Genomic DNA, 14,734 nt, shown 5'->3' with positions numbered 1-14,734 from the left:
TCAAGGTGAGCTTCCCAAGCCCTGGTCAAACTCTGTGGTTGCAGGGTAAACTAGGGGTCAGAACCCATGCACCTAGGACTGCTGAGCTCCATGTCCTAGTGCTTGGAGTTGCTGGAAGCCTGTCATCCCCACTTCCTCTTACTTTCCCTCCTCTTTGAAAAACCGGCCCTGCCAACTGCAACAAACAGCATTTAAAAATATCTTGCTGGATTATACAGCCCTGCTTTCTAAATTCCTCACAATGCCTGTCTCTGTCCCACATAGTATGAAGACGGGTGTAGCGTATTTAATTTTTTTTTTCTAGCTGCTCCCCTGCTATAAATACCCAAGTCTGGGTAGGCGGGCCTCAAACACCGGCTGCATGAAGTCACCTCGGAGGGAGCGGATCCCACCACAGTGCCGGCCCGCCAGGGTCTGGACACAGCTGTTGAGCACTGAAGTGCTGGGTCGGCCAGGAGGAGACAGAACTTATCCCTCCGATATGGGGGGGCGGGGTGAAATGTCTAATACAGTAATTGCAGTTAATCCCAATATGGAAAAAGATGGTGTTTAGTCCTACTACCCAGCCAGGTCTTCAGAGAGCATGTCCAGCTCCATCCCGGGCTGTTTCTTTCCCAAGGATACTAATCACAGGGCTTGACCTTAGGAAAATGATTTCACAGTGTCCTTGTGGGGTCTAGAAACATTATCAGAGACAGAAGGGCCCTTGGAGAATCTAGCCCAACCTCTTCACACCACAGATAAAGCAACAGAGAGCCAAGAAGACAGAGTGATTCACTCCGGGTCACGGAGGGGCCATGCTCCAACACAGAATTTTCTGGATCCAAACCCTCTGCTCTCTGAACTGGATTGTCCTAGATGCTTGTGCACATATAGTTGCTTGGTGTGTGAGCTTCAGCTTGTGTTTATTAACAACTCTCCTCACAGAAAATGCTGATTTTCACATTTTAAAAGATACAGACTAAAAAAAATTTTTTTTCATTTTTAACAAAAACTTGGTCTCAGTTTCAGGGATGATTTTTATGCACTAAAAGTTTGTTTTGCCCTCTTTGAGGTCTAATTTAATCTCTCCCCACCCTAATCTTGTCTATCTGGTACTTCCAAGTTTAGTTCCCCTATTTAATTTTCCCATGATGGACCTGAACCCACCCCCCTCTCCTCAACTCACTTCTGGAAAAAAATGGACCCCAAATCATTAACCACAAAAGACTATAAGATAAATAAATATATGTGTATATATATATATTTCATTCATGAGCTCTTTTTCAAATGACAAGAAAATTCCTTCATTGGGGTCAGGAAAAGCACAGCAGTTATTAGCTAGGCCATTGATGATCTATCACATTTTATTATTGTCAGTGGAATTCAGCTGGACCCCAGGGAGTCCAATCCAGATGGCGTGGAGCGACAGAGTGGTTCCACCAGATCAAACATTTAACAAGACTGAAATCTTTATTATCATTGCTCTGGAAATACCTTCACCAAGAATTGGAAGGTGACTAAACCTCTCTGAGAACTGACCTACTACTTTCCAAAGTGATCAACGCTAAACTGGAAATTGAACACATCAAGTCAGATACTCATTACCGAAGAAAATATCTTACCCTGCTTTATGTCCCTCTCCACCTCCAGATTTGAGAACCCTGCCTTGGCAAGAGTCAATCCGACAGCCTCATTTAACGAGTCCGTCAGCCCTGACCTTCATTTGGTACTGTGATTGTTCTCTCCTGAAATGCTCCGTTCAGGGCCCTGGGAAGAAATGCTGAGTCTGAAGCCAAGTTGAATGGGAGAAGCAAGGTGGATGGAAGCCTTGTTCTTCATGCCCTCTCAGCCCAGGTCTGCTCGCTCAGTCTTCTCTCATTCCTTGTACCGCTAGGACAACGGACGGGGGGCACTGCTGAGGCCAAGCTTCCAATCAACAAGAGGGGTAACGGGAGGTCTGGGGCTGTGGCTAAGATGCGCTCGGGGAGCAGACACACTCGATTTCTGAATTATAAAAATGAGTATTGGAAAGCTCTCTTCCTGTACTCTGGCAGGCTTCTTAACATCTGGATAAAAGATGTGGGAAAGTTGTCCCTTTTCGCTGTGTTATCTACCCTGCTCTCCCTGTCCTGCATCTGAACCTTCTGGCCTTCGGCTTCCAGGTCTCTGCGCACATCATTCCCTCCTCTGGAAGTCTCTGTGCTCCCCGCACCGCCTCCCCTCCCCTGTCACGGCCCTGCCCGCCCCAATCCCACTGGCCCTGATGCCACATCCACATAAAGCAGCCCTGCCTCCCAGCCAGCCAGGCCTCCTCTCTCCCCTTTGAGCTCTCTCGTCACCAAGAGCTTCCAGGTCCCCATCTATAGGGCAGACATGACATCCACCTCACAGGAGGGCTTGGGAGCAGAAATGAAACAGCTGATGGAAAGCAATCAGCGCCGTCCTTGCCGACTGAAGCCAGCGACCCCGGACTGCCTTGCAAGGATCCGGGCGTGTGCTCTGCTTTCCCTCCTAGACCCTCCGCTCCCTGACAGGTGAGATCAACTCTTGCCCTCCTCCAGCTTGTCTCCATTGCCTCGTCCGCAGTCTGGCTCTCAGTAAGCAGCCGATTAATGAGGCCGGCGTGGCATTTCTCGGCTTCCTCGGGCCGTGCTCCTTCAGCTTCTCCTCCCAGTTCGGCATGTGGCTCCAAACATGTCGCCAAAGCTGCAAAACCATTTAGGCCTTTTTTTTTTTTTTTTAAAACAAGCAAGAAGACCACAAACTATGTTTACATGACAAGCCAGCAAAACACAAAACACCTGCTGTCCCGTGGCTCAGGACTTGGCAGCTGCAACAAGCGGGGTCCAATATCCACAGTGGAGTTGCTCCCTGGGGCCCGGAACCTTGCGTGCACACTGCCATGGTCCTCGGCGCAGGGGGCGGACAGGAGCTCGGGGAGAGGGGTCTGATCTCGCTGCCCCCTGCCCACCGGCTTCATCTTGGGGTCAGTTGGGCCACAGCTGAGCAGGGTGCGAGGGTGCTTTTTCCAGATTCCATAACTTCCTTCTACCTATTAGTCACCAAGGAAAGCCTTGTGACTCATCCTCATCACCCTGGGATTTGGGTCACAATCCTCCCCTGCCCTAGAGACTCCCACTATGACAAAAAGCAAACATGACAGGCACATTCAACACAAGTCTGCAAAAATACAGCAATAATTAGAATCAATATTTTATGTGCCAGAGTACAAAGTTCCTTACGGAGGCTTTTAGTTACTCTTTTCAGTCCTATTACAGAGCAGCGTTTCTCAATCAGTGGTGATTTTGCCCCCCAAGGGACATCTGGCAACGTGTAGACACGCTTTTACTGGCCACGGCTGGCAGCAGAGGGGCCAGAACAGAGGGCAGGCAGGGTCTAGCGTCTAGTGGGTAGAGGCCCGGATGCTACTAAGCATCCCACAATGCACAGGACCGCCCCCACAACAAAAACTACCCAGTCCAACCTGTCAACAGTGACAAGGTTTGAGAAATCCTGTTATAGAGAAGGAAACTGAGGCACACAGCCCTCAAGTAAGGGTGCCAGGAAGGACACCCAGACAGTCCAACCCCGAGCTCTGCTCTTCACGCTGAACCCAGCACCTCGGCCATCCCGGGAGCCCCCACTCCGCACCGAGTGCAGCGCCCCACGCAGAAGAACCAGCCCCTCATTTTACTGTAGCTCAACGGAGACCTGGAGCAACTTTCCCGGAGGCCAAGCAATTTGGGCCCCAACCAGGACTTCAAAGCCAAAGCATTTCGGTGCTTGCTACGTGGGCTTCTCTCCCCAGGCTCCCAGCACTGACATTTCGCCCCGTGAGGACTACGCCGTAGCAGACTCTGAAGAATTCCTAAAGGCTTTTTTGCCAACTCCAGAGTCAGTGAGTTGAGCTCCCAGAGACCAGTGGCCTAAACACAGGCTCCCTTGGGGTGCATTGCCTACTGCGTTTCCTCCTTTCCTGAACTGACTCACCCTCCATAAGAGTTTGGCAGTGGAGGCCGCAGCTTTTCCATTCAGCTGGGCTCACTGCTCACCAAGCAGCTGACACGTGCAAGGCCCTCCCTGGGCAGGAGAGCTCCCTGCCTCCTCAGGAGCAGCAATCTTGGCTCCTTAGGATCGATGGCACCTGCCCAGCATGCTCGGGGACAGCTGGGAGGCTGCAGTTAAGCACAGTAACCGGGCCTCCTTTGGGGGCAGACCCGTGCCTGGATCTTAATGCCCGGTTTTCACCATTGGTTATGAAGATTCACTGGCCTAATGCATTTAGGGTGCCCGGACACAGCAAGCCGCCAACAAACAAAATCTATAATAAATACTGCTGTCGCTAAGAGTTTGGTGGGGAGGGTCACATACTGACCAGTTCCCCACACCTTTATTTCTGTAACTTCACAGGAAAAGCACAGGCCTAAGGCTTGAGCAATCCGGGGCTCTGTCCTGGCATGGCTGTGACCTCACTGTGAATTCTGGGAAAGGGCGTCCTGTTCCATGGATTTTTATGGGGACCCGGTAAGGTCACAGATGAAAAATGTTTAAGGTGCTGCAGAGTGTGGAAGTGTGGAGACAGGCCAAAGCGCCCACCCCCTGTCCTGTCTGGCAAAGGCCAGATACAGACAGTGGGGTGGATAAAGACCACTGGGGTGCTTAGGAAAAGGGGGGAAGGGGGAAGGGAGGGTCCACCTCTCATGGAGACCTGGGGATTAGAAGCAAGGTATCTCTGGCTTGTTTTGGAACTTCAGTGTTGCTTGTGCATCCCAGGAGTGTCTCGGCAGTCGATTGCCTTAGTTCCTTCTCAGACTGGAGGCAGGGGCTGGAACCTTTTCTGAGCAACAGTCATCAACCGAGATCACCCTCTGGGGCAGCTCTGTGGGCAAGGGAGGCGTGGGGTTGCTATTCTTAGGGGAACTTGCTGCCTCCATCTCTCAACTCAATCCTCCCGTTGATTTATCTGCTGCCTATTAACTTCTGCTTTGACACCTCCACTTTGGGTACTGTACCCTGAAGGGAGCCCCTATTTACCTTTGAAATACAAATGAAACCCCTCCATTTACATTTACTCATCACACCTGGCCTTGGGAACCCTTCAAGAAATTAGAGTATCATAGGCTGAATGATGTCCCTAAGGCTTGGGAACCCCCAAAATGCTGCCTCTGCTCATCAAGCACTTGAAACTCTCTACCATGGTGTAAAAGGGGGAAGGTTCTTCCATAGTGTCAAAGGATTTCAAATCAACTTTCTGGAATTAAACATCTGTGTGGTGGAATCATTTATTTGCCTGACGAGTATGTATGGAGCACCTACTACGCACCAGGTGCCATGTGGGGCATCGGGGGAGACAACGAGCTCACAGTTGGGTGCGAGGGACAGACCCAAGCAAGAAACGATAGGCGCATATGCTCCGGGTGCTGCGGAAACGTGGAGGAGGGGCGGCTTTTCCAGTCGGGGCGGGGGTGGGGGTGTGTGTGGAGGAGTCAGGTAAAGCCTTCTGGAAAAAGCAGAACAACTCCACCTTGTTCCTCCAACTACTTGAGGCTGGGTTGCATTTCTCAGGCATTCAGGGGAAAAAAAAATAAGTTTTCATTTCCAAAGCTTGCTTTCAGTTTTACCAGCTCCCTTGACTTCAATAAAATAGTCCAAGAGAAGCTGCCCTCCTCCCTCAGACTACCCAGGTGTGGAAACTGATTAAATAGCAACTAGCGGCTCAATTAACCCTTGCCCCCTTCGTTGATGATCTCAGGGAAATCTCCTTATAACCTCCTTGCTGTGTCCTACAGAACAGCACATTCCCCGCTGAAGATGCAGCCCTTGTATTTCTTGGCCATAAATGAGATTGTTGGGTCTTGCCTCAGATGATAAATAACTGAATAATTCAGAAAAGTCCCCAGTCACTATATTTTGCCTAGAGATTCTTCGATAGCAGTGGTATTGATAGATACTATTACTAGTGACATGCCTGAGAGGCCCTCCTTGGCTGTCATTTAGATTAGCTCTAGTCACACTATCCCATTACCATGTCTTTTTTTTTAATAACATTTACTACTAAGGGTAAATCCCTATTTGTCACTGGTTTATAAGCTTCATGAGAGGCAGACCCTCCCCTCCCCCTCTCCACTTAATCTATAGCCCCTTTAACAGCGATGGGCACAGGGTCAGTGTTCAGTAAATATTTGTTGAATGAACTACCATTTACTGAGCATTTACTATGTGCTAAGATCTTTAGACCTACAATCTCACCCAATCCTTATGATCTCATACCAACCTCATGAGTTAGGTGCTGTTATTACCCCCCATTTTACAGATGACAATGGTTAAGAAATATGCCCCGGGTCACTCTTATAAACAGCAGAGGTGAGCTCCAAACCCTGTGACTCCAGAGTTTGCACTCCTTACCTCTGATGGGGCTACTCTTGTGCACTTCCTGGTGACTGATTTGGAGTAAGAATATTCTCAGCAAAATCCTCTCATTTCACATGCAGTCTTGGAACTGAAGAGGATTTCTCAAATGCTTTGAACACTCGTGAAAGCTTCGTAAGACAAACAGCCAAGAAGAAACCCAGGAGTGAGTCTCGGTATCAAACTCACACACAGGGATAAGAAAGAGCGGGCAGAGAGGAGGGGGGCAGTGAACCAGAGAAGTTTCTATTTTCTGCCAGCTCCGTGCTTATAAATAGCACCCTATTAGAGTGGTTTCTCTACCTCCCATAAGGAAGCCACGGAGATATCATCCCTTAATGACACTGCCCTGGGAACACGGACCTCAATACCAAATGAGCAAGTGACAGAGAACTCCTGCCGCTCTATGAAGCTGAGATCATGTTGTATAAACACTACAGAACTTTTGTCATCCATCTTGGGCTGAGCAAAACCACATTTGCCCAGCACTCTGAGTAATGGCCAGGAGTAGATGGATTAGGGCTCTTAAATTCCTGGTTGGAAGACATTAAAAGTTTAAGAGCCCTATATAGCTGAGTCAAATGCATGTGCCCATGCTGTATAATTAGCAGGCACAACAACAATAAAGATATAATTGAAAGGGAAGACCAGCAGGGCAAGAATGCGAACCGGCACCCTCCTCCCGGGTGTAGCCCCTTCTCCCTTGGTCTTCAGCTGCGTAAACGGTAACCTTGCCGGCGCTGGGCTTCAGTGTGGCAAAGGTTTGGATCTCCATTCCTTCCCTGAGCAATTTCTGTTTCCCTCTGAAGTCAGCTTTCAGGCATAAGTAATTCACTGCTCCTCTACTAAACATTCATTTCACTTTGTCTAAACAGACTTCTTAAATCAGCCTAGTTATTGTTTACGGAGGCCACCAGCAGGATCTCATGTATAAAAAATGAGCATCCATGATCCTAAGTGGAAGCGAATGGTCACCTTGCCTGCAAAAGACTTCCCAGGAGACCAGGGAAGGCACAGAGGGAGACGCTTGCTCTGGACATCCAGGGAACTTTGCTGTCTGTCACGTGGAGTCCTGCTGTCTTGACTACCATGGCTTGAGAAGGATTGTTTGGAGTAGGGGAGGAGGGTCAGTGATGGGGTCAAAAACTCATCCTGTAAAGAAAATCCCAAGGAGTGATGGCCCTAGATAAGAAACGGCGCTTTGGGATAAGCCCTTTAGTGGAGGACACCCGTGTTCTAGCAATTTCTGGCTACTTTGCATTTTCATGGGACCCTGGAGAAGCAGCTGTTCTTTCTAGCTTCAATTTGCAGTTGGAAAAACTGAGAAGTTCTTCTACCTGCTGGGCGCCAGCTGTGCATGAAGGGCATTTTTGGTTCTGTTTGGCACCCCTTGTTCCATTTTTGTTCTAGTCTGGTTTATAGGCTCGGGGCCTCCGTCTTTTCTGCTAAGGAGCTTTCCTTCTTTGAGCTCAGTCTGGGCCTCCCCCTCAGCCCAAAGTACAGGACTCTCCCCTGGGCTATGATGGTGGGTGGAAATCCCCCTGCCCTCCACTTCCTCTCCTGGAGCTCATGTTCCCGGTGTTGATACCACAAACTCAGAAGGCAAAGCACAATTATCAGCTGTGACATCATCAACACAGATTCTGGGCTGACCTCAACTCTGACCTAAGAGGAGGAAAATTAAAAGGCAAATGCTCTTCCATTCCAGGCATCTCCTTTGGTGGTGCCAGAATTAAAACTCAAACCAAGGAAGGGCTAAGCAAAGCCATGCTGCTACATACAAACTATCTCCAAAATGAGGCCTTAGGTGTCAGATGCCCTCCTTGGAAACTGGACTCCTAAGAATGAAGCTGTGTCCTCTCCTCTGATGGCTAAAAGCTTGAACTCTGCAGCCTGCCCAGGCTCAAAGTTCAGGTTTGTCACTTAATATCTGTGTAATCTTGGGTAAATTCCTTAACTGCTGTGTACCTTGGTTTCCCCATCAGTATAATGAGGATCATACTAGAGAGTACCTACCTAATAGAGTTGCTAGGATTTCTTGAGTTAACGTATAAAGTGCTAAGAATAGTGACTGCCATCATGTTAAGTGCTCACTTTACATTTTAGCTATTTTGATGTTAAACCACGTTTAAATTTGACTCCCTTTATCCCCTTTCAGCACCCACCCGGCCTCTTCCATGGACTACTTGTTTACCACCAAGGGCTGTCCCCAAAATGGCCTTCCAATCAGATTGCAAGGATGTCTAGCCATAGTACCATTCTAAATAATTTATGGTTTGCTGACTTCTGAAATTGGAGTCTGGTAGGCAGTTTGCTGTTAAATGTATGTCACACCCTAACCTTACCAGGGAGAAGGTCAAGTGCTTCCCTCCACCCTTTGCACTGAAGCCTTGTCATCCCTCAGAGAAATGCAACTACCCAGTGTGGTTCCTTTCTCAGACTCCACATCATGCAGCTGCCCATCCCCCACACCTCTTCCCCATAACCAAGTTTACTGGGTCATCATTTCTTTTAGGAAAGCCCATAAGGTTGTGCATTTAATACAACACTAAGCACAGACGTTAAGAAGCCACCACTACTTCTCCGCCTTCCAGGAGGAGGCCTGAAGTGCATCCTTCAGGCCTGCAAAGCCCAAGGCAGCTGCTCCTGATCCTGGGCTTCCCGCTCCCTTCCTCCCGTCCCACTTATCCAAGGCTCAGGTCTTAGAGTTTGGACCCTCTGGCTGCTGCTATTGGGCTGAAGAGATCCAGGGTCAGAGCTACAGTCCACCTGCTCTGCTGCTGGGGAAAGACCCCTAGAGATCCAGTCAAGCAAGGCAAAGAGCGGCAGGGCAGGCAGCTTTGCGGCAAGGAAGGTTCAGGAATGGCTTGGTCAAGAGCCTCAATCAGTGAACAGCACCCAGACAGTGACAACAGCGCGAGGAACAGTATGTAGTACATCAACCTCAGCTTTATCCTCCGAAAGCCAGTCACCCCAAGAACTATCTTTGCGAAGAGCCATTCGATGGACTCCAACCACAGAACAAACGTTTTCTCCCAGGTCCTGGCACACCCACCAGCTTCAACCTAGGAAATTCACCCCGTGGGTAGCCCAGGGCGGGAATTCTCTGCCATCCGTCCACGGCCGAGGCCCGCACACTTACCATTGGCGTTCTTGCCGCAGATGAGATGTTCATAGGGCTGCAGGACGCCCCAGAGCTCGGCGTCGTTGTTGATGACCATCTCCAGGGCCTCGGCGGACACCTCCCCGCCCCCGGCCCCTCCACCATCGGGGCTCTGGCTGGCCAGCACCCTGGCCCGGATCTCCTCCACCAGGTTCTCCATGCAGGCCGTGAGCGAGATGGCCGCGTACTCGTGGATGCGCACGGAGATGCGGGTGTCCACCATCCAACGGAAGAAGCGGCCCACCGAGAAGGTGAGGCCACAGCGCGCCGACTTGCCGCGGCGCAGCCCATCGCCGGCGCTCATGCTGTACAGGGACAGCGCCTTGACCGCGGCCAGCGCGCAGCTCTCGGCCAGCGCCCAGCTGTGCACCAGGCGCACGGCGCTCTGCACCTCGAAGCGGGTGCACTTGGCGTGCAGCACGCTCAGGCGCTGCGCCTCGCGGGCCACGCGGATGAGCGCCCTGCGGAGCAGCCCGGCCAGGCGCCGCACCGCCTCGGCGGAGAACAGGGGCAGCCGCCGGCCGCCGGCGCCTTTGCGAAGCACCCGGGCCACGTCTCCCTCCGTCCAGGGGAACTCCTCCAGCTCCGGGAGGCGCGGGCAGCGCGAGAAGAGGTCGGCCACTTCGGGGTCCTCGGGCAGCACCGTGTTCACCGTGTCCCAGCTGTTGTGGCGGCTGTTCATGGAGCCGGAGTAGCACCACCAGGCCGCCCCGCGGTGCTGCTGCGCCGAGGAGTTGAGCGCCTGCGAGTTGGACTTGGAGGACGAGAGGCTGAGGGAGCGGCACGAGTCCCCGGCCCCATACCCGGAGTCCAAGGTCAAGTCCTCCAGCGTCTTCAGAGTGGAGCTGTAGGTCCCGGCCATGGGGAGCCTGCCGGCGGCGGCCTCGCCGAGCGAGGGGCGCTCACAACTCCATGCTCCCTTCCCCAAGCGGGCAGGAACAGGCTCTAGGCTCTCCGGGGCGCCCTCCTTCCTCTCGGCGGCCACATCGCCCGCCCGGAGGCCGCGGGAAGGTGGGCGAGATTCTCGGCGGCCGGGGCTCCACGCGCCCCGCGTCCGACGCGAAGCTGTCACTGGAACGGCCCCCGCCGCTCCTCCTCGGCGCTCCCCCTTGGCCCACCTCAGCCTCCCGCCAGCAGAGCGTCTGTCCGCAGAGAAGGAATCCCGGGAGAACAGGGCGGCGGCAGAAGGAGGAGGCGGCTCGCGGCGCCGCGCGAGTCCGGGACCAGCCGGCGAGAAAGCGCTCGGCAAACTTCTGCGCGGCGCCGGCGGCCCGCACAGCTGGGTACCCCGCCGCCGCCGCCGGCATGCAAATAACCCGAGGCGGCTCACCAATCATCGGCCGCGACGGGCAGGGGCTGCACCAATGATCTCCTCGAGGGGCGGTCACTATGCAGATTTCACGGGGCTGCGGGTGAAACCCCGCGGCGACGGGGGCGGGGCTGGAGGCCGAGGGTCGGGTGAAGCGGCTGGGATGAAGGTGGAGGAGGGGGGAGGAGAGCCCGCGAGCCACCGGGCGCGCCGGGAAGTGCGAGCCGACATCGGGAAAGGAGGGGTCGAAGCTTTAGGCTCGGGAGCTGACGATTTAAAGAAAAATTTAAAGGAAAAAGCCACTGTGCCCTAACCCCCTGCCCGCCGTCCAGGCTTTGGGCGTTCGCAGCCCCTTTTCAAGCCCTCTGCAGCCAAGCACCGAGGCTGACTTGTCGAGTGTGGGTCCGGGGGGCGGGGGGCAACAGGCGACTGGGGGAGGGGGGCACAAGCCAGGCACCGCACCTCTCTCCCGGACTTTCTGGCAGGCCCTTCCCGTTTCCTGAGATGAAACTCCACTTGTGTTTAGAGGGAGGAGGGACGTCCCTTCTTGCTTCTCCCGAATACGTCTGGTTTTACGTTGCTCTCCTAGGTTCCAGTCGAAGCAGATCTGATGAATAGACGGGCTCCAGGAGGTCTGTGGTCCCCCTCCCTCCCCACCACGGGAAATTACGAAGTTTTCTGAGTATTAACTCTGGGGAGAGGGTCCTAACTTTTATCAGATTCTCAAAAGGGCCCGGGGCTTCCCTGTTACATCTGTACAGTCCTGCTGGCTGTCAGGTGCATCCTCTCTGTCCGAGGTGCGCATGTCCGAGTGTGTGTGTGAAGGTGAGAAATGTACCCAGCACTGGCCTGCGCTCCGAACACGTGGCTGCATGCACCACCCCCTGACGGTGTGCCCATGGGCGAGCCCTGCGCCCCCTTGGGACTCGGTTTCCTCCAGGGTGAAATGAGTGCTGACCTCCAAGCAGCGCCGGGGTAAACACGTCTCAGGGCCTGTGTCCAGAAGCGGTCAGTCAGAGCGCTATTGGTTCCAGCAGATCCACGCCCAGTCCTCTCCGTCCGGCTGCGGTCCTGCAACTATGCACACACACGTGCTCGAACGTGCATATACCCCCCTTGACCGCAAAGTCAAGGAGGAGATTGTGCACGCGTTGCCCCCAAGTTGGCCTCCCGCGCTCCTGAATGGTTCCTTTGTGCTGTATTTTACACAGTTCCAACCTCGGGCCGTGAGTTGGATACGAGCTGGAAATGTCTGGTTTGCTTCTTTCCTTCTGAAGTTAATGGCCCTTTCCCTGTGAAACTCCTTTTTCTGTAGAAGTTTGGCTTAAATTTTCCTTTCTGCGGATCTTTATTGATGCAATATTGCCGCCTCGTGGTCAGAAGTGGGAACAGAGTCAAGGGTGGAAGTAATACGAAAGACACAAGTCCGCAGCGCTCAAGTTAAGAGGACACAAGATGGGACTACATCTGGTAGAACTGAGATAAGAAGTCAAAAGTGGGTATTGAGGTTCAACATGTCAAAAATTCGAAAACAAATTGGATGCAATTTAAAACTTATTAGGGGAAATATAATTTTAAAGCAAATGTCGCCCTCTAATGGACATTTAGAGGAAAGAAATTGCTCACAGGCCCGTCGGTTCTTTCTCTTTTTCTTTCTTTCTTTCTCTCTCTCATTCTTTTTCTTTCTTTCCTTCCCTCCCTCCTTCCTTCCTTCCTTCCGTCTTTCTTTCTTGTTTTTCTTGTCTTTCTTTCTTTCTTGTCTTTCTTTCTTTCATTCATTCTTTCTTGTTGTGCACACCCTTAAGAAGCAGAGAAAATTTCTTAACTGGAAGCTTAAAACAGGGAACTTACTGAATGGAAAAGTTATCTGGGAAAGAGCGGATGCCGTTTATCTTATATTTAAATGACTTGATGACATAAAAGTGTAAAGACAATCAAACATGCCTACAGCCAAATTTCAGAATCTTGTGGATGTTAAACTACTCCGCAAAGATTTGTTCCGCAAAATTTAGCCTACTGGAAAAACAATTGAGTTTCATTAATAAATAAATTACAAGGAGAGAAAGAGATGGTTAAGAACCTTATATACTAAAAAAGACTTAAGACATATCAACTAGTTAGTCATAATGTGTGGAATTTATTTGGAATTTGATTTTTTTAGAATCAATAAACATTTGACATTATGAAACAACTGGAAATCAGGAGCATCACCCAGATCTTTGCTATTATGAAATCACTGTTACTTTTTTGATGTGGTAATGGTAGTGTGGTATATTTATTAAATATTCCTATCTTTTAGAGATACATAGAGAAATGTGTGTTGTAATTTTTTCATTAAAAAAAGGAAGAAAATTCTTATGGGAAAATCTGGTAAAGGGACTAGAAAGTTATGAAAGATGGTTAAGATTGTAGATCTCTTGTCTTTCATATGTTCACCAAAGTCTTCTATTGCCAACTAGAGAACTGGACATACAGAGTAAACCCGAGTGTGTCTCTTTGTGTTTTGTGTGATGGGGGGAGAAAGAAACGGAGGAAGATAGAGGACAAGATACATTGAGCCATGTTAGAAATTAACCAACTGATTGATTTCAGTTAGTCATTTGGGAAGTTGGCAAGCAGGGTGAAAAACTTTGGATCAAGAAAGAAAAGACATGGCTTCTTATACATACGTGTGTGTGCTTAATTAAGGCAATCTGGTGGTAATGTGCTTAATGTTAGGAATGCAAATTATATTAGAAGAAGAGGAAGTATCATCCCAAACCAGGCCTGGCCCAAACATCATTTTTGGAGAAAAATAATTGTCATGTATCTGGACACGTTAAAAAGAACATGATGAAACCACAGCAAACATTGGGAGAATTCCCAGGGGAATGAGTAATTAAAAATCTGGGATTGCCTATGCAAAAATTATATAAGGGAGGAAGCTTGAAATACAGTTTAGAAACTTTACCTTGGCTGATGTCTCATATTTTGTTATACAGTTTCTTACAAAATCAAAATCAATCTGGAGATTAGGGGACAAAATACCCTGGAATTTATCTTGAAAGCGAAGAGGTTAAAACTAAGTACAGAGAGGACTCTCATATGAGAAAGGTAGCTTATGTCCTTGGCTTTAGAGAGTGGCCAAGTTTCTATTTAGTTTGTGGATCATTTTTGGTAAATTCTCTCAGTAATATTTATTGAATACCTACTGGGTCTGGACTGTACTAGCACTATGGAGGTGCGTTAGACAATGTTCCTGCCATTAAAAAAAACCAACACACACACACACACATGCCCAATATGCAGACAGACAAGCATATGAGACTAACTATTCTGCAAAATATGCTTTGCAGAACTGCTCAGAAACCACTGACTAAGGGCCACTGCCAGTTCCTTGACTCACCACACAGGCTGCACCTAGAGGAGACATGGCACAAACACGAGGGAGAAAATACTCTGGAATGCAAGAAGGGTTGGAAAAGGTGCCATAGTTGTACAAGCACGTGATGTTTAGCGGAGAAGTTTTGTGGCGGAAAATCAAGCAGAACCCTCAGTTGTTGAAAAGGGAACCAATGGTGTGGAAACTGTGAGATAATCCTTCCATTCCATGCAGCCCATGTTAGCCCAATCCTGACACAGGGTTGTTGTTGTTGTTTCTCTCTCTCTCTCTCTTTTTTTCTGGACCTCATGACTAAAGAGATCTACAGATCATTTGGAACAAAGAGCCCCCAAGATGACCCAGGGAAAAAGAAATGCGCTTCTCCCAAGCACGTTCTGCAGAATGGTGTCAGGGGTTGGTTTGTGAAACAAGGATCAGTAGTTACCTTTGGGAATTTCTGCATTGTGTTTTTCCCTCTAGTATATTCATGATGGACAGTATTTTATTTCGG

General features: G+C 50.2%; 1 protein-coding gene across 2 annotated transcripts in view; it reads right to left on the bottom strand.

Annotated features, from left to right (window-relative positions):
* The window catches only part of ABTB2 (ankyrin repeat and BTB domain containing 2), a 171,485-nt gene extending 160,273 nt beyond the window's left edge, over positions 1-11,212 (bottom strand). The window contains exon 1 of one of the 2 annotated variants that reach the window (XM_078058224.1): positions 9,533-11,212. In XM_078058224.1, the coding sequence (XP_077914350.1) occupies positions 9,533-10,415 (883 nt within the window). In that variant the 5' untranslated portion in view covers positions 10,416-11,212. The remainder of the gene's footprint in view (positions 1-9,532) is intronic. The other variant, XM_036107023.2, reaches the window with a different exon arrangement.
* Positions 11,213-14,734: the final 3,522 nt, after the last annotated feature.

Source organism: Halichoerus grypus, chromosome 11 (assembly GCF_964656455.1).
Source record: "Halichoerus grypus chromosome 11, mHalGry1.hap1.1, whole genome shotgun sequence".
Taxonomy (NCBI): domain Eukaryota; kingdom Metazoa; phylum Chordata; class Mammalia; order Carnivora; family Phocidae; genus Halichoerus; species Halichoerus grypus.
The sequence above is the reverse complement of the archived record's forward strand: the minus strand, read 5'-3'. Positions and strand labels throughout refer to the sequence as shown.